The sequence below is a fragment of the Haliaeetus leucocephalus genome, unplaced genomic scaffold (genome assembly GCF_000737465.1).
Source record: "Haliaeetus leucocephalus isolate CR32 unplaced genomic scaffold, Haliaeetus_leucocephalus-4.0 Scaffold193, whole genome shotgun sequence".
NCBI lineage: Eukaryota > Metazoa > Chordata > Aves > Accipitriformes > Accipitridae > Haliaeetus > Haliaeetus leucocephalus.
Genome location: NW_010972629.1, coordinates 51177 through 75867, shown reverse-complemented (window position 1 = coordinate 75867; position 24691 = coordinate 51177). Strand labels below are relative to the sequence as shown.

General features: G+C 54.4%; 1 protein-coding gene across 2 annotated transcripts in view; it reads left to right on the top strand.

Moving 5' to 3' along the window:
- The window catches only part of ZNF687 (zinc finger protein 687), a 30168-nt gene extending 7325 nt beyond the window's left edge, over positions 1–22843 (top strand). The window contains exons 2-10 of one of the 2 annotated variants that reach the window (XR_774221.1): positions 12459–14725; positions 16829–17007; positions 17583–17759; positions 18301–18463; positions 18763–19059; positions 19439–19551; positions 19914–20055; positions 20631–21464; positions 21928–22843. Coding sequence is in view for 1 of the 2 variants with exons in the window: in XM_010565477.1 (XP_010563779.1) it covers positions 12479–14725; positions 16829–17007; positions 17583–17759; positions 18301–18463; positions 18763–19059; positions 19439–19551; positions 19914–20055; positions 20631–21104 (3792 nt within the window). In the remaining variant the exon portion in view is untranslated. Of the gene's footprint in view, positions 1–12458; positions 14726–16828; positions 17008–17582; positions 17760–18300; positions 18464–18762; positions 19060–19438; positions 19552–19913; positions 20056–20630 lie in introns of both variants that reach the window. The other variant, XM_010565477.1, reaches the window with a different exon arrangement.
- The last annotated feature ends 1848 nt before the right edge of the window (positions 22844–24691 follow it).

The window sequence follows — 24691 nt, the reverse complement described above, 5'->3', positions numbered from 1 at the left end:
GCATTTGGGAGAAAACAATACTGTTGGCTAGCAATAACCCTGGAAAACAGCTGAACAAAGATTTGGACGTGGCAGGTGGAGGCCATGCTGGGCAGGAGAGCAGCCCAGATTGTGCGAGAAATGAGACTGAGGTTTGCTCCCGAGCAAGGAACGGGCCTCACACCTCTCCACAATCTGGCAGGATCTGCTGATGCCTCCATGCCACGGGCAGGGTGAACGGAAGGGCTGACATGGATGGACCTGGAATGCCTGTTCCTGCTCTGCTCCTTGCGCTGTTGGGTGGCTTCAGTGAGCCCTGGGTTTCTAAACTGGGGACAACTGGTCTTTAGACTTCCCTTAGGTGCTTTTTTCCTGCGTGCTTTGAGCCTGGCACCTGTCAGAGGGTTTCTCCTTGGGTCTGAGTGGGTGTCAGGCTGCAGGCAGCAGCTTCCCTGCTGGAGAAGGGGAAACTGAGCTCCCAAAGCTGGGAACCTCAGGTCTTGTGTACGTGTTTCCCTCTGAGCAGGAGGAGCTCAGGGGATTTGGCATGGAGATGACAGCTTATGAAACTCCCCAGATGCTGCCTTGCTTTTTCTTGAGCTTACCTCCTTGATGCCTGCTTCTAACTGAGCTGTTGAAGCTTCAACAGCCCCGTTAAGGTGAAGAAGGTGGGGACCAGTCAGCTCGGGCCTCTGGATGCTTCTGGAGTTTGATTTGGACCTTGCCCCCTGTGCAAGATCTTGAAGAATCATAAAACCAGAGACCCCGAGCCTTTTGCCTTACTCCATCCTTCAGAGGGGCTGGAGGTTTCCCACGGTCTGTGCTCCCCCATCAGATGATATTTTCTCTCTCTAGCATCTCTTCTGTGTGGTTCTTGATGCGTTTCAAAGCCCGACATTGGGGTATCCTGATCTTACGGATGGTGAAGTGCAGGGATTCTCGCTCCCTTTTCCCCTGCGTGGCAGATCCAAGTCTGGCCAAGCTCAGGGGACCGCAGAGGCTGCTGCTTCAGCAAATGAAGACCCTCTTCTGTCCCAGAGCTCCCTGGAAAGGGCCAGGACACATGCCTGGAGATAGGGAAGAGCCTCTCCAGGAATATTGAGGATTTTGTTTTGGGTTTCAAGTGGAGGGGAGGATGCAAATGCTGCTGGGGAGGCTGAGAAACCCGATTTGATGTCAGCAGCGCCTGGGCACCCTGCAGTCGCTGCTGCTTCTCGCAGCCTCCGTCTCTCCCACACCCTGCCCTGCCCTGCCTGTGTGGATGGCAGCAGCGGGGAGGCCGAGCTGCAGAGTTTCTGGATCCCAGCGCTGGCAGATGGCAGGGGAAGGGGGGGCCATTCCGGCCATCAGCCACTGCGCTGGGGGACAAGGCGGTGGGGAGGGACCCCTCCAGCTCGCATCGCCACCGCCTGCAGAGCCACCAGCGGTTGCCATTAGACCACCACCATACCCAGAGCCAGCCTCCCGAAGTGCCAGGGAGTCAGAGGAGTTTGGTGCTGGGTTATTTTATTTATTTCTCGCTTTTTTTCCCTCTGAACCTCCCCTCCCACTGCAGCCGTCCCCGCTGAGCCCTGACCTCATGATGTCATGCTGGGAGTAGGACGTGTTGCTGGTTCTTGTTTAACCAGCCTGCCTTTCTATCATTTTCCCCCTCTCCTACACGTGAAACCTGAGACCACTCTCTGTCCCTCCCCCCCCCCCTTTTTTTTTTCTCTTTTCCTCCCTCTCCACTCCATCCAGAAGCTCCTTCCCATCAGGTCAGTACTGGGCTCGGGTCCCTGGCACAGTGGCTGCCTCTCTGGAAACGCAATGGGGACGGTGCTTGCAAATTGTGCCGCTAAAGGCTTGCTAGATAAGCAAATTCTTAGGAGATCAGGAGGCAGAGAGAGAAATCTCATGTGCTGGCAAGGGGTTGGGTGCTGTGATTTGGAAATAGGCTGTGCGGGTTTGTGCTACGATTATGGGCAAGTGGATGCGAATGGGAGCAGGGATGTGTCACTGGGGTGATGGCAAGGGGACTGTGTGGATTGCTTGAGGTGTAAATGCTGCATGGGAAGGGGCGGAAAAGCATTTGGGGTTGTGGAGGAGTGTGCGAGGGATGGGCACGAGCAGGGGCTGCTGGGTGCAGAAACCCCGTGAGGGCTGGGGACGTGGCGGTGCCAGTTCCCTGCACGGGCTGTTCCCCAAATTGCTTTGCTGCCCTTGATGCTTCTCCTCTTTGCCTGCCTCCTTCATCCCAAAAAGCAGGAGGTAATATGTCCTCCCTGATAAGGAGGAGAAAAGGGGGTATGGGAGATTTAATTCTATGTCTGTGGATCCACAGATTTTAATTTTGGATCCACAGACACGGAATTAAATAAAGACTTCTAATGTGCAAGAGCCATTCTTAATGTTAACCTTTGTTTCTCTTCTGACCTGTGTTATCTCTCCTGAAGCTTGGCTGAATCCCTTCTGCCTTTTATATTAGCAAAACTAATTATAGTTCTGGAAAGTAGTGAGGGGCGGCTAACGAACATTGAAGTTGGAGAATCTGTCTGGCATTGTGCTAGATACCAGAAGGTGGTTCCCAGAGCAGCCGGCCCAGGAGGGGCCTACGCAGAAGTGAAGAAAACAGAGAGGGGAAGGATGTAGCTCCAACAGGTATGGGGTTTTGGCAGGGTGGGATCCACTAGTGGCAGATTGAGTCCTGATGTGATGGGAGGTGGTCCTGGGCTAGGTGCTGCTCTGGCTCTGTTCCATGGTGTTCACATCACCCTGTGCCTCAGTTTCCTCACATGTAACAGGGAAAAGGGGCTAAAACCCAACTTTGTCAGGAGTGTGAGCTGGTTAGGATGTTACCCAAACATCAGATCTCACTTAAGAGAGAAATGCTGTTTGGAGATGGAGAGAAAAACCAAGTCCTCTTGCAGGTTCAGCGTACGGTTTTCTGCTAGGTTGACAGCAGCACAGCCTGTGTTTTCCAAGCAAGCGATCCTTCCAGGTGATTCCTTAATAGCTTGCTGTCAGACTAATAGTATCTCTTAAAATCCTTTCGTCTCTGAAATCTTGTTTACTTTTTGGCCTTCCCTCAATTTGGACAGTAAAATGACACTGTTCTGTGTCACTTGAAAAATATCAAGTTGGTTTCGGCTTCTTGCTGTGGGGAGGAGCTCTGTCTGGCTGTTTTCAGGGAATTTTCCTTTTTGGAGGTACCCTTTTTGGAGCAGGGCGCTGTGTGTGTTGCAGTGAGAAACTTAAATTAACCATCTAAACAAAAGCCACTCATTTTAAAGTGGCTTTCTACTACAAAGCCATGGCTGCTTGTACTAACTTGTGCAAAACTTGTTAAAACTACGCTTCTTCTCCCAAAACAAAGGGAAGCTGCGCATTTATCTCACACAATCTCTCGACCACAAAATCCGGGCAGTGGCTCTGCAGCGCTCTGGGCTCTGCTCCCGGCTGCGCTTTCTTTGACAAGTTGCAGGGCTGCAGGGAAGGCAAGACTGCTGTGCCATGGCTTTATCCGTGTCGGGGCAGATGCTGCCGATCCTGTCCCTCTCTGGCACCAGCTGCGAGCCACATCAACCATTAATGTGGCTGTTTCATGGGAGCATGACGGCAGGAGGAGCTGCCCCTGGAGAGGAGGGAAGGGGAACAAATGAACACTAGCTGCCGCATAAATAACTGAGAGTGGGGCTACCATGGGCTTTTCTTTCCTCCTCTCCACCAGTTGCCAGTAACAGGGGGCTGGGGAGGATTTGGAGAGTGAAAGGAGGTACTAAAATGGAGAAAAGCTGCACTAGGTGCTATGATTTTGTTGCTCTGGGAATTTGCCTGTCCTCCCCCCCTGCAAGGTCCTCTGAAGATTGTCTACAAGGTCTCCACTGGGGAGTGAGATTGTATAACACCCAGTGCTCATTCAGCTCATTAAAAACAGTTGTTCTCACTGGTGACGTCTCCTCTGCACAAAGGCTGGGGCTTTTTAGCAGGGGATCAGTTTTAAAATAGCTCCGAGAGCCCCAGGAGGTCAAGAGAGGCAGCGATCCACTCGGCTCCCTGCCAGCCAGGTGAACCTGTCCTTATTATTTTGTGTTTTGCAGATACCCATGGTGGAGGTTTGTTTTTCTCCAGGGCTCCCTGGGTGCTGGCGGCCACTGGCTCGAGGCCTGGGAGCAGTGGCATGGGGACAGGCTTTGTCAAAGGTTTCCTCTGTGCCTCGGAAGCTAATCCCGCCTGTCACGTGGTGCCGGGAGCGCAGCCGTTCCCGCTAGCCTTGGACGCGGCAGCAGCAGGCAGGGCAGCAAGCAGGGCAGCAGGCCCCCCATGTGCGTGTATGCGGGAGGGCGGCACGGGCGGGGGGTTAAACCTAGCTTAACTTTCTTCCAAAGTCGGGTTTCGGGGGGTAATTTTTCTTGTTTTGGTGCAAACTTGCTGGCAGACAGCAAGTCCCTGCGAGGGTCAGGAAGGGAAACAGGAAAAGCAGCTTTTAAAAATAGCAAGCCCTTGAAATAGTCCCAGCATTCGGTCTCTTTTGTCTGAACCACTCCGGCTGCTCCAGAGCAGGCCCCGCTGGCCAGTGGGCCAGGCTCAGCGGCTGGGGGCCCAGTACTTCTGCAGACGGTGCCTGCCAGTCCTGTGCCAAAAATGTGCAGTGGGAAGCCCTTCGGGTGCTCATCAAGGGTGTGTGTGCAATCCTCTGTGCCCCTGCCAAACCCAGGGCTGAGCGGCGTTTTGGAGCCCCTTGCTTGCAAGGGCTGGTGTGGCTGCAGCTTTGATCAGAAAGTCAATCTCAAAAACCATGTGAGCATTTTAAGGGCTTCATGGTGGGCACAGCCGGATGGTTTGCAATGGTGGGATCCTTCGAATGTGTTCTAACACGACCCGGTACGGGACCAGCATAGGAACATGGTGTGGAGATGGAGAATTGCCTCTGATTTGGCATATGGAGGAGAATATGGGGTGGTGATGGGTGAGCAGTTGTACGAGCTGATGGCATGAGCAGAGCTGGCACATTTTGGGGGGTTTTAAGCAGGAGGAGTCTGGGGAAAGGAAAACAGCGTTGTCTCCCTGCGTGCCTTGGCCAAGTTTGGTGTTAGCATCCTTCTGAAACAGTGAGCTGGGCAAACAAGTAAGCTTTCTTTTAAGGGAGGCTTGACTGCTGGAGAGAAGAATTTTAACAACATTTTGTCTTTTTGTGGTAAACTAAATAAGCAAGTGAGCCATAAAAATGACAGTTGTGTTTCAGCAGTTACTCGTTGTCTTATTATTTTAGCTGTGAGCCTCATTAACATCTGGAGGTCTTGCAGTGGTTCCTGTCAACTGGACCGATTCAGGTCTGCATCTCGGTGGTGCTGCGGTGGAGCTGGGGCCAGTTTAACCTCCAGGCCAGCTTTTCTACATTGCTAATAGGAGCTTGGCATTGGTTTGTCTGGGCCTCACCTGTGACAGTCTCTCTGTGGTGGGGGATAATCTGCTGGTGGGAAGCACCTGGGCTCTTGCTTGGTTGGATTTGGTGGAGAGATGCTTAGGTTGCTCCAGACTTGGAGCTGCAGGTCTGTGGACCTAGACCTGGAAAGTGGAACCTCCTCTTCCTCATGGTTGTTCTTCCAAAGCTTGTGGATTTTTATTGTGTTTGCTGTGCCGTGGAGGGCAGCCACCCAAGACCTGCCTCTTGCCTAGCCTCCTGCTCTTCTGAAAGGCAGAAACCTGAACCTCGCAGCAGAGCGTTAGCAGAACTGCTTCCTCTTCCTGCCAGGGACCAGCTAAAACACGTCCCTGCCGCGCCTCAGCCAGACACCGTTACATCTCAGGTATCTGCCGTTGTTTAATAAGCGTGCTGGGCTGCTGATTGCAGTCCTTGCACTCAGTTCATGTCCTGTGTAGGATTGGACAGCAGTGACACAGCTGATCCCGGAGCAAAGCTGTGCTGTGAGAGCTGTATCCTCCCTGTGCATCCAGAGCCTGGGCAGCCATGCTGGATGCTGGGGATGGTTTTGTAAAGAGCAGACTAATGCAAAACTATCTCCTTCTGCCTGAAACTGAAAGCCTGGTGATTACTGGTGTGCCTTGCTTTAGCTGGGGCTTGTGTGTATGTATATTCATTATGCAAATAAGGGGCTGTGGCTGCCCTGCTTTTCAGCTCTAGGCCTGTCTCTCCAGCCTTGTGCTTTGCTGGAGGAAGGGCTGCTTTTAGCATAGAGTTGATGAGTTCAGTTCAAAACTGTGTGTAACCTTGGGGTGACTTGTAGAGAAGTGACGTCTGGCATTCCTGACCCTAAGGTCAGGAGTCACCTACCAAAAGGCTACGGTTCGCAGGCACGAGGCGGCTGGGTCGGCAGCGTGGTTGGGGTGGAAAGGGGACGCTAGTAACTCCGTGGTTTCAGACTGGGCAGCCTGCACTGACTTCCTTCTCCAGCCAGGGATTTGGGTTACCCAGCTTGGCCTCCTTGCTGATCCAGTGACATGTCCCGCTCCTGAGTGGCACGTGGCTCGATCACCACGTGCCATCTCCCAGTGGGGTGGCCAGCAGTGCTGGCTACGCAGAGGTGCACGGCCCTGCCTTGTGTTTTCCATCAGGGTAACCATCTCCGTGGGGTGTTTTTCAGGGTGATCCTGTGCCCCATGTGCTTTGATGTGTTTTTGGTAGTAGACAGGATCACAGAGCAGGGACTTTCAGATGTGGAGTCTGCTGGCCTCTAATTTAGAGCCTGGGCTGTGATGTTCAGGGCAGGCTGGTGAACAAGTTTGGCAACCTTTTTGCCTGTAGCTCTTCCTCACCAAATCCAGAGAGGATTTGGGGATCTTTTCCACAGATGAATTTGGATCTCTGACTCGTTGTCTCCCCTGTACCATGGTTTCCGAAGCTGTAAAGCCAGGGGACTGGTGACCAGCATACTGACGGATGATCAGACTGGCTCCAAGCCACGTTACCATGAACTGGTGCTGCCCATGCTTCTGAAGGCAGCCTGCATGCAGAGGGCTTGTGCACGGTGGGATGCCATTGCCCCCATCAGAGAGCTGTTTCCATGCAAAGCTGGTGCTTGTTGTAAACTCTTCTTTTTCTTTGAGGCAAGATAATACCACTTAGCCAGTAAGGTTAAAAATACCCTTCCCTTCCCTCCTTGTTGGCTTTGTTTTGCCTAAGAAAAATAGTTCTTTTGCCTACAAAAATAGTTGTGTTTTTAGCTACCGAAATAACTCCCCATGTCAGCCTGGTAGAGTTTGAGGTGGAGCTCAGCTCTTTCCATCTCTGCTGACTCCTCTTTGATAGGAGTTACTGACTCGAGCCCATGACTCTCCTCTTCCATCAGAAGGGGCTGAATGGGGAATCTTAGACTTGGGATTTCTAAGAACAACAACAAAAAAACCCCTTCTGGGGTGGAGACCTTCCCATTGTCACCAAACAAGGAGAAATACTCGTGCAATCCGTCCTGTGCAGGGACTCCTGCAAGGAGGAGCTTTCCTTTCATGGGAAGCCATCAGTTGAAGAGCATCTCGGAGACCATCGAAGTGATGAACGGTTTGTAAATGACTTCATTTCTGTCTTAAAGCTGTGAGCTTTTAAAAAAGAGACAGAGGATCCATAATCAGTTTTGCTTTTAAAAGCAGGAATGCTAAAAGCATGGTACGGTTGGCCAAGACAGAGGTAGGGTGTTTAAAGGCAAGAAGGGCCAGAAACTTTTTAGTGAGGGGCTGGGAAGGAAATGATTGAAGGAAATGCTTAAAAAAGATGGTGGGATATATTTAAAACCCACCTGTGAGCCCAGAGAAATCAGGTGCTGTGGGTTTGTTCTTTCCTCTCCCCATCGAAGAGCCTGATAAAAATGAATTAAGGGTTTATGGCAGAGCAGGTCTTGAGCACAAATAAAAGCAGTAAGCCAAGCCAAGCACTGGGCTGGTCCTTTGTGGCGTTAGCACACAAGACCACTCCATTTCCCTTAATCAGTGGCAAGAGGGGGCCGGTGGTGACACAAGCTAGTGCTTCGGAGATGGGAGTGACCTCTTTGTGCTCGGAGCCGGGCCGCCGCGCACAGTCCTGCCTCTGCCAGTGTCTTCAGGCTCTGCTGAACCCAGGCATCCTGATGGAGGTTCACTGTCTTACTAGCATCTGCTCGTGTGTCCTGTCTAGGAGAGAAGCTCTTTTTGGCAGCTGTGTGTTTTTAGCCTAGTCTGGTTTTGCTCAGGGAGGTGTGGCGGGGGGATTTGTGCCTTGCAGGAGGTGGTGGGGGTTTAGGAAAGCTGGCTTCTCTGTGTTGCTTATGAGCCATCCCGCTGGCACAGGGAAAAGCAATATCGAGCCTGAAGACGGATCCATCGTCATCCCTTCAGGCTCCGCTCAGCTTGCTGACCCGAACCCACTTTGAGGACAGAGCTGGCGCTCTTTTCTTCCATGCTGGATAGAGGAGTATTTCCCTCACATCACCTCTTTTCTTCTTGGGAATCTTTTCAAGTGTAGCAACTTGCTTCTCTCTGCTTTACTGTAAATATTTGTATCCTGCTAAACGGTGATTAGAAAAGTAATTTGAAAAACAAATGTCCTTGTGTCATGCCATTCTCAGCAGAGATCCTGTGCTGAAGAACCAGATGGCAGCGCCGGAAGAGAAGTGTAGTGTTTGGTATCTCCCCCTGCTGCAGTATTTTAAAGCCTGGTGCTTTTCCTTCTGGTCCTCTCACCGATGGCTTCCCTCTGCTGAGGTAGTGGCTGAAGTCCTGCATTGCCTGAAGGAGCACGTGGTGAAAACTGGTTTTAGAAAGTGGGGTGAACTTGTTGAAATCTCTGAGAAATGAGTCTGCTTCCCCAAAGCTGGTGCTGGAAGGAGATGTTTAGCAGCACAGACCGGTGGCCTGCTGCGCAAAGGAAGGTCTGAGGGGGCACATGCAGGCAGTCGTGGCAACTGACAGCAAAGGCTAGTTTTGCTTTTTGGGGTCTAGATTATCAGCCCTTCTGTAGGAACAGTCTTTTCCTGCCAAATGCAGGTGTGTTTTGACTTCCTTCCAAAGTGGAATAGGACATTTGGTTAAAAACCCCACACGTTTATGGGGAGATAAAGAAGCACAATCCCGCTTGTGCTCTTTGAGACCTTATTCCTGTGTATTTGAACCTTGCAAAGATGATCTTCCTGTTGCTAACAAAATCCCCTCCGCCGCCTGGCTGGTGAGGCCTGTGCCGTAGCATCCTCGGTGTCCCCAGGGGAGACTGCTCTGCTCTCACGGGAATGTCCCTGGCTAGAAGGTGGCTCTGCTCTTTGTCTCGGTGGTTTTCCATTTCGAGGCATGGATGCCTTCCTCCGAGGTTACCCTTTTCTTGTCTCCCAGCGGCTTGTTCTGATGTTGAATCCTTTGTGCTTTTGCAGGCAATAAATATTACTGTTGCCATGCAAGACAGCTTTTTCTGTGCCGTCTTCCTCTTCGGCTTTAGTGGAGATTTAAGTGCCAGCGAGCACTCGCCCTGTTAACTTCTTCCCCCACAATGCCACAGCGGGATCTGTGGGTCGGCAGACGGAGCTGCTTGGGCATTGCAGAAGCGAAGCCAGTAGAAAGTCACCCACTTGCATTTTAAATGTCAGTGTCGTTCTGGAGCAGCAGATTCCTTGGTGGCCCACAGACCCCGCACTGCACCCAGCGGAGATCCCTTGGGGTGACCTATGGTGAGAGTTAAAAATAAAGCTAGACTAAGCCTCCTTACTAAGCTGTCTGTCAGGAAAACCACCAGAGTCTTTATTATAGACCCGCTAAGCCTGAGAATAGGTGAATTGGGTGTATGAGGGGTTTGCCAGGTACAAAAAAAAGACCAAACCATGTGTGAGAGCAGTCCCAAGACTGTTTCTGAACCCCATTTGGCCTCCGCACTGCTTTGTCTCTAGGTACTTGTGTTGGAGAGGGTGAAGGCTGGTCAGGAGACTTCCAGCTGCACAAAGTAGTAGGTAGTTTTTGCTTTGGACACAAGCACAGTGGAGCTGTGATTGCTGCTGCTCGCCTCCAAGGAAACCCAGGCTGGGTGGGAGCTGCTGCTTCCCCGCGGCCAGATGCTGATATGGAGGTGATGGGCATCGGCTCTGCTTGTTTTCTCCATCCACCTCCAGTTTGGGAAAGGAAGAGCTGTGGGTGTATGTCTGGCCCTCCGTGTACACTGCAGGGTCTCCAAAATGGAGACGGCCATGGAGGCTCAGAGCTGCTCTTGCAAGTATGCAGCCCTTCCCCTGAGCAGCACCAGCGTGCAAGGAATGCTTTCCTGGCCTGCGACATGGTGCCCTCTCCCAGGGACACTGCACGCTGCCAGGCTGCAGTCATCAGCAAAAGCCTTTCTGTGACCAGTGGGAAGCTGGAGCATCACATTGAGGCGAGATGAAGGGTCTAAATGCTGAACCGGCTGCTCCGGGTTTAGTAGGGGTGAGGGTGAACGTGTTGTGGCCTCCAAGGCATGAGGCTCATACAGGGATGTGTCTGAGAAGAGTCGCTGCTCCTGCAAGGGGAAAGCTAGTCTGCATTCATCCCTGATTAGATAGGAGAGATGGAAACCAGCTTCGTTAGTGCTGCTGCCTGTTTGGCCAACGCCAAGATGCCAAGAACCCCTCTCTCCCTCCCTCCCTCCCTTCACAAATAAGTGGACAGGACTGAGGAGATTATTAAATCTTTATTAAAGAAATATATATCACAGCAGCATGTTTGCAGCATGGAGGAGTCTGGCAGTGGGTAGGACATGGGGACGGATGCTGTGACCAGGAGATGTGACAGCTAAAGGTGTTTGTAATGTGCTGCTGGCTGGGAAGATGCTCTGGCTAATCTGTTGAGACAAACGCTGCAGGTTTTCTGCCTGTTGGTGGTTTGGCAGGTTTCAGAGCAGTGACTTGTTTCTGGCATAAGTTGTGGCAAGGTTGAGGGCTTCCAGCACTCGGTTGCGGGGGCTGTCGGTCCCCTGGCTGCTGGCCATGCAGGCTAAACTTCTCCATTGGCCTTGGTGGGTTTTAACTGAATGGGGCTTCCCGTGAGAGAATCCCTCCCTTCTGCAAAAAGCAGATTTGCCCACGATGTGTGTTGTCCTTGTCCAGTCTGCTGCAGCACAGGGCTGCTGGTGGATTTTGCTGTGGCTGTTGGAACACCTTTGCTGCCTGTCCTTCCCACTGCTGGCAGCTGCCACCCAACTCAGGGACAGCCAGACAGGCTGTGAATCTCCTTGTAGCTGTTGGACCAGGCTGTAAGCTGCAGCCATTTCCCTGAGGCGTAAGCTGTGCTGTCCGAGGAGCGGATTAATGTCCTACCATGCCACTCTGCAGTGGGGAGGCAGGGCGAGGGCAGGGTGAAGGCAGACAGGCAGTGAGTGCTCCAGTGGCCTTGGCTTAATCTGCGGTAGCTGAGAGGCAGTGCCGAGAGCTGGAGGAAGAGGCGACTGCCAGGGCCGGCTCTCCGTGGGGCTGCAGGGTGTTTGCGTTTACTCCTTACAGCATTTGAGATAAGGGTTTCTCTTCTTTTTTTTTCTTCCTTTTGCTGATTGATGTTAGGAGTAACCATCCACCCTCCATGCTATGAGCAGGAAGCCTGAGGACAGTGTACCCCAATACCATCCCCAAGACCCTCCCTGTCCCCTCCTGGCAGATCTGCTCACCCTGGACAGACATGCGTCCAGCTGCTCTCCAGCACGTGGGGTGTCCACCATCCTCCTGCCTAGCAGGATCCTTTGCCTGGTTATCCTTATAAATCAGAGTCTTTCCTGCTGTCTAAGCCTCATCCCCTGGCTGCAGCTTAATCCTGGGATTTCTTACCCAGCCTGCAGCGACAGGAGGAACATTATTCCCTTTGTCTCTGCCGCAGCTGTGTTTTGAAACCTGTTGCCATCTCTCCCCTCAGCCTCCCCTATTTCTTCATCCTTTGCTCCACAGCCCACTTGTTCAAGGTCTCTTATCTGAGTCTTCTTGTTACTGTCTGGACACCTTCCTCGTGATCTGTGTCCTTGTGGGGCTGGCCTTGGGACGGCTTTGCTGCTGTGGGGGGAAGGATGGTTCCTGCGTCGTATTGGCTGCCCCCATCAGTGTGTTCCCTTTGCGAGGTGTTTGCTCTTTCTGCAGCTCTCTGGTCCTGACTTGCGTCTGCCTGGTGATTCATTGCAACCCGCTGATCCTCTGCTATGGAGCTGTTGCCCTTCCTCAGCTTGTACTTACGTGGGGAACGGCTCCGGCCTCGGAGCAGTGCTCCTTATCGGGCTGCATCCCGCAGTCTCAGACGTCTCTCCCAGGGCGCTGGGATCCTTCTGAACTTTCTGCCATCCTGGCTGGGAATCAAGAAATGATATGCAAAGAAACAAAGCGAAAAAGGCTGAGAAGTGTTGCGATTTGCCCGAGGGGCTCGAGGCTGGGGTTCAAAGGGAAGGCAGCACGGGGATTTTGTGCTTAGCATGGGGCCCAGGAGAAGCAAGTTCCTGTCTGTGTCTCTGCTACCTGTCTCTGATGGCTTCGTTTGTGTGCCCAGATCACGGTGCTAATGCTCCTCTCCTTGTTCTGTTGCAGACTCTGCCATATTCCCCACCATGGGTGACATGAAAACTCCAGACTTCGATGACCTTCTGGCAGCTTTTGATATTCCTGACATTGACACAAACGAGGCCATCCATTCTGGCCACGAGGAAGCTGACGCTCACATCAAGCAAGTCCCCGGGGAGCCGGGACCCCCTGACCACGTCCTCCCCCACACGGATATCACTGCTGTCAGCGTGATTGTGAAGAACACTGTCTGCCCCGAGCAGCTCGATGCCCTTGATGGGCGCAGTAAAGATGGGCATGTCATTGGGCCCCGCTTGCTGCAGAATGGCTTTGGGGCCACCGAGATGCCCAGGTCCCCCACCTCTAGGTCTGTGGAAGCTGTGGCATCCTCCAACGGGGAGTGTTGGGTGAAGGAAAAAGGCCCCAAACCCCTGGATATCTTTGCCCATTTTAGCCCCGATCCCAATGAAGACAACGCTGCCAACCTGATTGACAGACCACGGGAGTGCAAGCCGAAAGAGAAATCCCTCGCCGTGCCCTCCCTCTCACCCTCTCCCACCCCATCGCTGGACTGCAAAGAGCCCATGGGAGAGAGCACAGAGAACCTGGCCCCGGCTTTCCCGCAGTCCTTCGAAACAAGCCAGGCAGGGGGTGCAAATGGGTCCACTCCTACCATCCCCTGCATCAAAAAAGAGGAGTCTGACTCAGAGGAGGTGGGCCATGAAGCCAGCCCGAAGGGTTTGGCTGCAGCCTTGGGTGACAGTCCTTTGGATCACCTGAAATCGGTCACTGTTCGCTACTCCACGGATGATTCTCCCATCACATCCTGGCCTGGTTCTGACCCAAACCTCGACAGCAGCACCAGCAACCTTCCTGAAGTGAAACGCTCACCCGCCAGCCCCCGGGAGCCGTTCTTCAAACCTTCCTCGCCAGTGGTACAAAGCCCCAGACTCCCCACTTCTCCAAAGCAGCTGGACAATATTGCCCTCAAGGAAGAGCAAGAAGTTCTGGAGAAGTCGATGGGAAGTCCACAGAGTATGTCCAGTGCTGAGGAAGAGGAGGAGGAAGAAGATAACAACAATGATTCCCCTTCTTCCAATTCCTCGCGGCCCCTGAAAGTGCGGATTAAAACCATCAAAACATCTTGTGGCAGCATCACCCGGACAGTGACCAGGGTGTCATCAGATTCAGAGCCAGGCTCCACCAAGGGGCCAGCTGAGCAGAGCTCTCAGGAGACCTCTCTTGAGGTTGCCAGCTTCTCAGCATCAGCAGAGAAAGAGGAAGGGATCATGCTGGAGATGCCCAAGGAGAAAATGGAGCTCTCCAGCCCCTTGAAAACTGTCGAGGGGCCAAAAATCGTCAGTGTTCAGCTTGGCAATGGCACCAAGCTCAAAGGCACTGTCCTGCCTGTCTCCACCATCCAGAATGCCAGCAGCGCCATGCTGATCGCTGCCAGTGTGGCTCAGCAAAAATCCGTGGTACTGCCAGCAAAGACAGGTAAAGCCGTGGCCAAGAACATCATCAATCTGGTGCCGCAGACCCTGCCCAAAGCTGACACCAGGACCAACATCAGCACCGTGACACAGACCACCACAATCACCACCACGGCCAACCAAAAAGTCAACGGCACCACAGTTGTGATGGTGCAGCCACAGAAGCCTTCCCCTACCATTGCGGGCACAGTCATTTCCCGGAGCCAGTCCAGCCTCGTGGAAGCCTTTAACAAGATCCTCAACAGTAAAAACCTCTTGCCAACATACAAACCCAACCTGAATCCTCCAGCCGATGCAAGCCTCACCCTGCCTCCCTTCGGCTACCGCTGCCTGGAGTGCGGGGACTCCTTCGCCCTGGAGAAGAGCTTGGCTCGCCACTATGACCGGCGAAGCATGCGCATAGAGGTAACCTGCAACCACTGCACCAAACGCCTCGTCTTCTTCAACAAGTGCAGTCTGCTCCTGCATGCCCGGGAGCACAAGGACAAAGGCCTGGTGATGCAGTGCTCCCATTTGGTCATGAGGCCAATTGCTTTAGATCAAATGATCGGACAGCCGGACATCACTCCCCTGGTCTCAGTGACCTCCTTCCCCGCTAGCAAAGTGACTGGTGTGGCTCAGGATGCTTTGGCCACAGCCAACGGGGCTCAGGACCTCCCCATCTTGCCTCTGAGCAACAGCTCGGAGCAGACCAACTACAGCTGCTTCAGGTGCCTGGAGTGCAAAGAGCAATGCAAAGACAAAGCTGGGCTGGCTGCACATTTCCAGCAGGCAGTGACCACGGGGACGACCAGCAGCACGGTACGTGAGTGGGAGGGCAGTGGGCGTTGGATGTTAGAGCCACAGCAAACCATCCCTGGGGATGTGGGACAGAAGTGGAGGACTCTCCAAATGTAATCGAGGCAGCGCCTGCCGGTGCACGCCCGATTCCTCCCCATGTAAAACTCGTGCAGGAAGGAAAATGTGCAAGCTGGGGTTCGGTTCATGCCCACAAGGCGCACTGGGTGGAGGGAAGGGAGGCTGTTGTTGGTTGTCGTCGGGTGATAAAGCTGCCTCATGGCTGCAGGGGCTGGGGTGTGGCAGGGAGGGAAGAGCGGGTCCCCGAGCGTCAGTGCCCTGCCTGCTGGCACCCACTGTGGGACGTAACCGTCCCCACAGAGCCATGTTAGAGCTGTGGGGGCTGCTTCCTCTTTTGCCAACTTGAAGCACAAATGGAGTCTGGAGAAACCAGCATGTGTGTGTTGGGTTTTTTTTTCTTTTCCCCCTCTTCGAGAGCCAACCTTGAGATCCTAGGGACTTCCTGCTGCTGCCAACACATCCTGGTTTGTTAGTGCAGGCAGCATCCAGCAAACACACAGGATTAACACTGCCGAGGGATGACCTTTAAAAGGCTAGGAGGGAAAACAGGTCCACAGAGGAGCCCTGTCCTCCCTGTGGCATGTCTTCACCTTTCCCGTTGTCCAGAGATGTTCAGCCCCCTTGGCTTCCTTTGCATAGAAAGAATTTGCTGTTTCCTGGTAACTCTGTTTACTTTGAAGCTGCTGCTGTTGCCAGGACGCTGTTCAAATGCAGATATGATGGTCCTGCTGCTACGGAGGAGGGCTGCTTTCTGTTTGAAGGTCACCAGGAGCACCAAAATTCACTTATATGGATTGTCCTGAAGAGCTTTCTTCTAACAGGGGAGGATTTTTTACTCCCACCTCCTCTCCTAGCCTTGGTATTGATGGAGGGTTTGGGACACAGTGAAGACGGGACATCCGCACCAGAGCTGCGGCCGGAGCAGTGAGAGGGCACAAAGAGGAGGAGATCAGGGGCAGGAGAGCTGAGGGCAATTGTCCTATCTCCCTGCAGGCACCTGCTGCCTGTGAATGCGGCAACGTAATATTTCTAGCTCAGAGAGGGCCCATCTGTGAGGAGTGCTTGAGCTTGGAAATTCAATGTGAAGTTGCTGGCAGGGCAAAACCTGTGAACAGCCTTCACCTACCCAGAGTACCTTTGTCCCCGTACCCAGCAGATGGACTCTTCCCTAAACCAAGACTGCCTACAAACAGCTTTTTTTTTTCCTTTAAAAAAAAAAAGAGACCCAGAGGCTTTCCTTAGCACAGCGAGGGATGGGGATGGCTGAAGCCGTAAGCCTCTGTAATCCTCTTCCTCACACGCCACCTTTCATCCCTTCTCCCTTCCCAACGTGCCCCCGCGTCCCTGCTTCGTCTCCCAGGCTGTCTTTAGCTGCTGTTCCCCGTCCGATTTCTTGTTGCCCTGCTGCCAAAATCACCCTTGGGTCCCTCTCGGCAGCGTTTTGGACCCCAGTCTGGCTACCGGCAGTGAGGGGAGCCCGAGGAGAGCTTGCTGTGCGTGGCATCTGGCTGGGGGCTGCTTCTTTCCTTCCTTGCCCCACCTTTGCTCTGGTTATTGCATCTTTCAGGGCAGCTGCTATTGGAAGCCCTGTCCTATTTCCTCGAGTCCTTGTCAGCTTCTCCCCTTGATATCCACATGTCCGTATCCTGGCATGGAGTTGGAAATAGTTTCAAAACGGTTTTGGCAGCTGGTTTGAATACGCCCCTGGTCCCTCTGGTAAAACTCCCTTGCCGAGCTGCTGGTCCCCAGCTAACCCTTGGCACACACTGCATCTGGGATCCATCTGTGATGAAAAGCCTGGAAAAGGCATCTTGTCTGCTTGCGAAACGCCCTCAACAATTACCCAGCAAGCTGGCACAAGCAGATTATCTCCTACAACGTGCCCTGCAGCGTCCCAGCACTTCTCTTCCCCCGGCAGCACGTGGCTTGGGGCTGCTTTGGGTGTTGCAGGTTGTTAGCCCGTCCATCTGTGGAAAAGGCTTAAAAGCCCTTTTGTACACATGTGAATGTGCCAGGCTGAACCTCTCGATGCTCTTCTCCCCCCAGGTTTGTACCACGTGTCCCATGATCATGTCCAATCGCTGCAGCTTTAACGCCCACCAGCGGATGCACAAAAACCGGCCTCCCCACGTCTGCCCTGAGTGCGGAGGGAATTTCCTCCTGGCGAACTTCGAGGCCCACCTGAAGGAGGCCTGCCTGCACTTCTCCCGCAGAGTGGGGTACAGGTAGGGCACTGTGGCCTCAGGTCAGGGCAGAGGGACCTGGGGGGATGCCGAGGACTGGAGGGGAGAGTCCCAAGTCCACAGTGGGTTTCCATTTTGCAGGCGGGGCAGGAATCTACATTCCTTCTCCCCATTGGTGCTGGGTACAGGGCTGAGGGTAAACGTCTCGCTTTACCCCTTCTCTGGCCCTCACCCTGTTAACCCCAGGGGAATTTTCCTCCTCCTGGGACCTCCTGGCCACTGTTTCACCTCAGTCAAGGCTGGCAGCATCAGATTCGTGCAGTCTCTCCCTGCTCCTTCTGATGAGCTGCCTGGGCCCTGGGTCCACCAGCAATGGGCAGGACTGGTTGCTCCAAACTGGAGTTTTCCCAGAGCCCAGAACTGGTTTGGATCCCGTGTCTGTTTGGACAGGGGCTCATCCCAAGTCCCATGGTTGGACAGGGAGCAGGCGTGGGCCCTTGTGCTCCAGTTTCTCTTTGCTGTTAGCACTTGGTGTGCACCAGTCTCTGCAGCACGGCTGAGCTCCCCTGTGCCGTTTGTAGCCAACCCCTTGCCTCCCACTCTCCTCTGCTCTCCAGGTGTCCCAGCTGTGCTGTGGTCTTTGGCGGGGTCAACTCCATCAAGTCCCACATCCAGACCTCCCACTGCGAGGTGTTCCACAAGTGCCCCATCTGCCCCATGGCGTTCAAGTCAGCCCCCAGCGCCCACGCGCATGTCTACACGCAGCACCCCGGCTTCAGCAATCAGCAGTCCAAGTAAGTGTTCCCTGTGAGCTGACATCTCGACAGATAGCACCAGAAGAGATCACTCCTAACAAGTGATAGGACGAGAGGAAAGGGCCTCAGGTTGTGCCAGGGGAGGTTTAGATTGGATATTAGGAAAAATTTCTTCACTGAAAGGGTTGTCAAGCATTGGAACTGGCTGCCCAGGGAAGTGGTTGAGTCATCATCCCTGGAGGTATTTAAAAAATGTGTAGATGTGGTGCTTAGGGACACGGTTCAGTGGTGGACTTGGCAGTGTTAGGTTATGGTTGGACTCGATTTTAAAGGTCTTTTCCAACCTAAATGATTCTATGATTCTAAGAACCAGGAGCATCCTTGGTGGGTGGGACATTGGGGGAAGAGCTCAGCACCAGTGTGGGGAGCTGCATCCATCTCCTTTTTACTGTCCCATCCCTTGGCCTGGGTAAGACTGCGCGCAGGGCTGCTCTCAACCCTCGTGCCAAAAGGGTTCTTCTAAGATTCTCTTGATCCAAACATGGGCTGTGCAAACAGTGGTGGTTTTTTCCTCCAACAGAATGATTTACAAGTGTGCAATGTGCGACACGGTCTTCACCCACAAGCCTCTGCTCTCCTCCCACTTCGATCAGCATCTGCTCAACCAGCGGGTCAGCGTCTTCAAGTGTCCAGACTGCCCGCTGCTCTTTGCCCAGAAGCGCACCATGCTGGAGCACCTCAAGGTAATGCTGTGGCTGGGCTTGGTGCTCTTTCCACGACCCCTTGATATTAATATTTGAGAACTGTCCTTCACCAGGGACATCTGGGGCTGGGTTAAGACTGTTAGTTCATCACTGGTGCAGCAGGACTCTGAGATCTGGTGCTCGTCCCCCACACCCTTGTCCCAAAGCCTGAGGAGATGAGCCTGTCTGGGCAGGCTGGGGCCTGGGCATGGGCAGGCTTTCCTTCTAGCCTGCTGCAGTGCTGGAGGGCGAAATCCCGACCCCAGACAGCTGCCAACACCATTGTCTTTGCTTTCAAGAACACTCATCAGCCCCAGAAACCCAAGGAAGACCTGGCAAAGAAGGCGGCCATCCTGCTCACACCAAAGCAGGAGCCTGTCGAAACCCCTGTGTCCAAGATCTCAGAGGAGTCGTCATCCTCCACAGAGGAGGATGAGCCCCCCAGCTCCCCGGAGCTGCGCAAGACCAAGCGAAGCCGCTTCCAGCGCAAGACGGTCAACAAGTCGAAGGGCAGTGGGTGGACATGCGGTGTTTGCCACTCCTGGTTCCCAGAGCGTGACGAATACGTCTCCCACATGAAGAAGGACCACGGCAAGGTGAGGAGAAAGCTGGGGGCTGCAGCTCCGGCTCTGTCAAGCACTTGGAAATGTGGGCAGGGAATGTTTATGGCACAGAGCAGTGGGGCAGGACACCTGGGTTCTGTGCTGGGCTGGGACCATGTTCTGCCACAGTCTGAACATTACTTCTCCCACTTGTACAAATTGAGATTTTGGGGAGCAGGGACGTTACCTGTTCTGGTGAACAGCAGAGATCAGATACTCATTATCCAAATGTGCAGCTGTGAGATGGGCAAGGAGAGGAAAACTGAGGCAGCACTGAATTCCCACGTCTGGCTTCTCTGTGCAAGCAGGGACCCCCACTCTCCAGCCTCTTGGCTCGCTGTACAGTACCCACTTGCCTCTCTGTTTCTTGCAGTCGGTGAAGAAGTTCCCGTGCCACCTGTGCGAGCGTTCATTCTGCTCCGCTCCAAGCCTCCGGAGACACGTGCGAGTGAATCATGAAGGGATCAAGCGCGTCTATCCCTGCCGGTACCCCCAGGGTTTGGCTGGGAAAAGGGGTCTGGTCTGGTTTAAGAGGGGTGACTTTGGTTTCCCCCAGTCAAGCTGTGGTGGGGAGTATAAAGGTACAGATGGTTGAAGCATGATGGGGGTTGAACAAGTGTCTGGGAAGTAGGAGGGAAAGGAGGTACTGGGAAGGACTCTGGGGTTTTATACCCCCTAGAGGAACGTGGATGAGCATGTTTGTGGTTGGAGTCGGGGGTCAGGATGCTGGAGCCAGCTTTCCCAGGGGACCCAGGGCTCAGTGGCTGCACAGCCGTGCTGGAGCAGGCCTGGGGCTTGGCTCCTCGCTGTGGAGCATCACTGCATTGCTGTCTGCTCTGGCCCTGCAGGTACTGCACAGAGGGCAAAAGGACCTTCAGCAGCCGGCTCATCCTGGAGAAACACATCCAGGTGCGACATGGGATCAAGGCAACCGACCAGACGAAGAGCCAGGAGGTCATTATTGCCCGGATAGGGACTGGCACCACGCAGGTACACGAGGTCTCTATGGTCTCTCGGGGTGCTCGCAAAAGGCTGGAGCCTTGTGGAGGTTTCAGGCAGGGTTGAAGGCATCGCCGTGAGTCCTGATCCTGGTTTACTCTTGCCTCCATGCCTCCTGCAGTGCTTGGGACTGGCAGCTCCTCCCGCTGTGAGGCCCAGCGCCTGCTGGGTGGGTGCGGGCCCTGTCTGGGCACAGCTTGCCTAGCTCCCACCTCTCCCTGCCAGCAGGGCAGGGACTGAACTTGGCTGGCTCAGCCTCTTGCTATGTGCTGGGAGAAAAGGCAAAACATCCCGTCTTGCTTAGAGCCTGCGCAGGAGCCGCCCCAGGCTGCGAGGGGCAGAGTCGCCTGGCACGAGGGGTACAGGCAAGTCAGAGGCCATTGTGGGAGCCCCTTGGCTGGGATTACCAGCAGGGGCACAGCTCTTGGGGCTGGCCAAGGTCCGTTCAGCCTTTATCTGAGCAAGTATCTGTAGGAGCCCGTTGGGAAATCCCCGAGCAGGTTGGGTTATGCCAGGAGCTGCTCAAATTGGGCACCCGTTAAAGCTTAGCCAAACCATTCCTGCAGGTGTCCAGTCGGAAGCGGAAGCTGTCCTCGGACGAGGGCGACTCGTGCAGCGAGGAGCCTGACAGCACCACCCCTCCCTCCAAAAACCCCAAGGGCGACCGCAAGGCCCCCTTCCGGTGCCGAAAATGTGGTTACCTCGCCAACAGCTCAGCCGACTTCCAGGAACACATCCCCCAGCACCGGACTGACGAGAGCTCCCACCAGTGCCGGGAATGTGGGCTCTGCTTCACCTCCCAGGTCTCCCTCAACCGCCACCGCTTCATCACCCACAAGAAGAAGAAGGGAGCGAGTGAGATGGAGGAGCCGGGGCCCCGGAGCCCCCTGGAAGGAGGCGCTCAGCACGCGGCCGACGGCAAGCTCTCCTGCAAGGTGTGTGGCCGGTGCTTTGACAGTCAGCTCAACCTCAAGACGCACTTCCGCACCCACGGCATGGCCTTCATCCGTGCCAGGCAGAACGCGAGCCCTGAAAACTAGGGCCCCGGCAGAGGGGGAATGGGACATGTATATAATCAGCACAGAGCTCTTTGCAACACAGGCTGCCAGTGCCTGCCTGGGCTCCCCCTTCCTCCTTCCCTCCTCCTGGGCAGCATTTTGACGTGGGGTTGGATCAAAGAGCCATGAAGAAAGACGACAACCCGGCTTGCACAATCCGGCCTGACTCCCTGTGCCTGGCTTGCTGAATCGGCTTGGCCGGTGTCCCCCTAGGCCGGGGGCCTCGGCCCACCCTGGTTTGTGGCCAAGAGCCAGAGGAAGGCAGGATTTCAGCTGCCTTATTGTACAGGAGGTGAAGGGCAGAGTCCGGACTTGCTGCCCTGCTCTCGGGGAGACCAAGTGGTTTGTTCACTGTTTGCTGCTCTGTCCTCATGTGGGGATGTGACCCACCCCACAGCCGCTTGTGTCTGCGGGGAGGGACGGTGGCCTTCCTCTTACGGGGACAAGGATGGGAGAATGACACCTCCCACTCCGTGGCTGCTGTTGGCAATCCTGAGTCACGGGCTCTTCTTCTACACCGTGGGTCTCTTCCCAGCCGCTCTGTCCAGGAGGTGCCATGCTGGAAGGGAAGCCCGGCCAAGACGGGGGCAGCCCTGGGGCAGTGCTGGAGCTGGGCGGGACCTGGGGACCAGGGGAGACTTCTCCATCACAGGACAGAGATGTCTGTGCTGACAATGACATCGCAGCAAAATCCGCCTTTATTTTTTTTTCTTCTTTCCCTTTTGAATGTTGCTTATTTTGTATTTTGCTGGGAGCCGTGGGGAGAAGCAGATTCCAGACTCATGGCTGGTCTCCGTCATCACAGAGAGACCACCCAGCCCCTCCTTGGCTCTACTCACCTGCCAGTGGTGCGAGGTCCCTCATCACGTTCACTTGCACTAACTCGAGGCGGCGCCGGCCTTTGGACGTTCGTCGCTTTGTGCCCCAGGATGGCTGCGCTTGGGGCCCCAGCTGGCAGCCTTCCCTGGGGAGGAGGAGGAAGAGATTTTCGTTTGGCAGAGTTAAAACGGAAGCCAAAAAAAGGCCTCTGGGCGAGATCAGCGCGAGCCTGGCGGCACCGTGACACCCCCCCAGCACCACAAAGCTGCACCGAGGGGGGAAATCTCCCCATGCCCTGACCAGGATCCGTGCCGGCCATGAGGAGGGAAAGCCACTGCTGAATCCCGTTACAGACTGAAACGCTGACGGTGAGTCCTGGGGGGGCTTTTCCCAGGGGCACTGGTGTCACCCACTGACACCCCCACCCCCCCTGCCCCCTTCCCACCCAGCTCTGGGGGTTGAGAGCTCTGCTACCGCCTGGCCTGCAGGCGGCTTTGCAGCTGCTCCTCTTCCTCGGCAATCCCCTTCACGGGTGCAGAGCGGCTCAGGACCACAGGGCTGGACCGAGTTTCCCCTTGGTCACTGTGAACCATGTCCCCACACTCATGCGTGTGTGAGAGCTCGGTCCTGGCACAGCAGGGTGTCGCCTGCACGGGGCTGTCACCGTGTCCCCCCCATTACCTTCGGGGAAGGAGAAAAAAACAGCCAGAAAAGAAACTTTCTACTTTTTCTGTTTGTTTAGCACCTGTGCTTGGGGTAGGGTGTTTGTGTGAGTAATTATTTCAGTAACTTAACCTTGGGCTCCTTATTTCCTTGTGAATAACCTCTAACACGCTGTGTAAAGTTGTAACATACACTAAAAGTGACAAAAAAACCAAACTACTGTTGTGATTTTGGGTTTTGTTTTGGTTTGGGTTTTTTTTTTTTTATTTTCTGGGGTGGGGAAAGCTGGTTTGCCAGGGTTGGGGTTGGTTTTTTTTTTCCTTTTTTTTTTTTTCTTCTTTTTTTTAAGTGCAAGGGGGTAATCCTCCCCTTTGCTGCAGGTGGATTCAGCTGAATGGCACACACAGAGGCGGGGGGGGCAGGTTTTGAAATAAAAGGAGAAAAAATAAAAGCAACCAGCGGTTCCCACAGACCCTGGGCCAGGTCACCCCCCCGGTGCTGAGCCTCCCCGCTGCTTCCCCCACCTTCGCCTCCCCGACCCCCCCCCTCAGCTGTATTGCGTGGGGCTGTGAACGTGTAAATGATGTTTAATAATAGAGAAGAACCTAAAGTTTCTATGAGTTTTAGAGGAAGGAAACAAAACAAATTGCTTTGTAATCTTGGTTTTCAAGCACTTCAGTGCCTTTAGATTGACTTCTGTTAAAGCGGGCAGGGGGGGTGTCTGTACACTTGTTTTTAGGGGTTGCGATTATGCTACATTAAAACTACGGGCACTGCAAGAGGCTCTCAGGTATCCTTTATTCTTGTAGTAATAATGCAATTAAACTTTTAGTGGTTTAACCCCTGCTGTGCCCTGTCTTGTTTACATGGCCCCGCGTGGGTCCCAGGAGGGGGTCTGTGTCCCCCACCCCGTCACAAACATGTTGGTCCTGCCCCAAAATGGGAGTGGAAGGGGCTGAGTGCCCCCCCCTTCCCTCCCTGCTGCCCCAGAGAGGCCTTAGGGCTGCTCTGAGCCCCTGCCCCCGGCAGAGCTGGTGGGGTGGGGAACCCCAAAATGAGGTCTGTGATTGCCTCTGACCAAGGTTTTAGGGTACCCTTGGCCTGGGGACCACCCCCCTTCAGTCCCTGATTATCCCCCCCCCGCCCCCAGTGGTTCCTGGCCACTGGCAGCCAGCATTTTAAAATAGAATTTTTGTTTTTTAATGCTAAATAATCAACATGACAAATAATTAGTGCTAAACAAAGAGACCGAGGACATCCAGGGTTACAGGCCGGCGCGCTGGGTGAGGGGAGGCACCAGGAGCGACAGCCACAGAGGGGACAAGGGCTGGTGGGGGTGTCACCATCTGACCAGCAGGACGGGCTGAGACTGGGGGGACAGGGGGTGCAGGGGCGTGTGTGTGTGTGGGGTCACTGCTCTTAAAGCAAAGAAAGAGGCTGGAGAATGGGGGGGGTTGCAGGGGGCTCCTTGGAGCCTAGGCACCTGGGGGGCGGTTAAAACTTTTGGGCTGCCACATCTTCCTTCCTTCCTTCCCCTGGGCCTGGCAGTGCCAGGCTCCTTCTGCCCTCCCATCCCATCCCCTGAGCATCTCCTGGGCAAACCCATGCCAGGGCTCCAGGGGAGGGAAAGCCCCCACCACCAGCCCAGCTACAGCTGCCCAGCCCCTGCCTGACACTTAAAGGCAAGGAAAAGCAGACAGAAATTATTGCAAGGCGGGGGCAGGGAGAAAGCTTCACAGTCCCAAATTCCTGGAACAGAGTCAAAAAAAAGAAATAAAAATTGCTCGAAAGGCGCAGGAGGCAGTGCCAACACCCCAGGTGGGCACCAGCCTCCGGGGAACCCAACCTTGACGTACCGGCCGTGGGTGCTATGGGATGGTGCTGGAGCAGTGACCTATGCTGGGTGGGATGAGGGGAATTTCAGCTTTCATTAAAAGGTGGGGAGGGGGGAAAGGGCGGTGCGAGAAACAAAGAAGGGGGCCAAGGGTGGGAGCCGAGTAATGCTGAGGCTGCGGTGGAGGAACATGCAGGGAAGGGCCATCAGGGTTCACGGCTGCTGCCTTCAAGTGGTACCAGCAGAAGAGTCA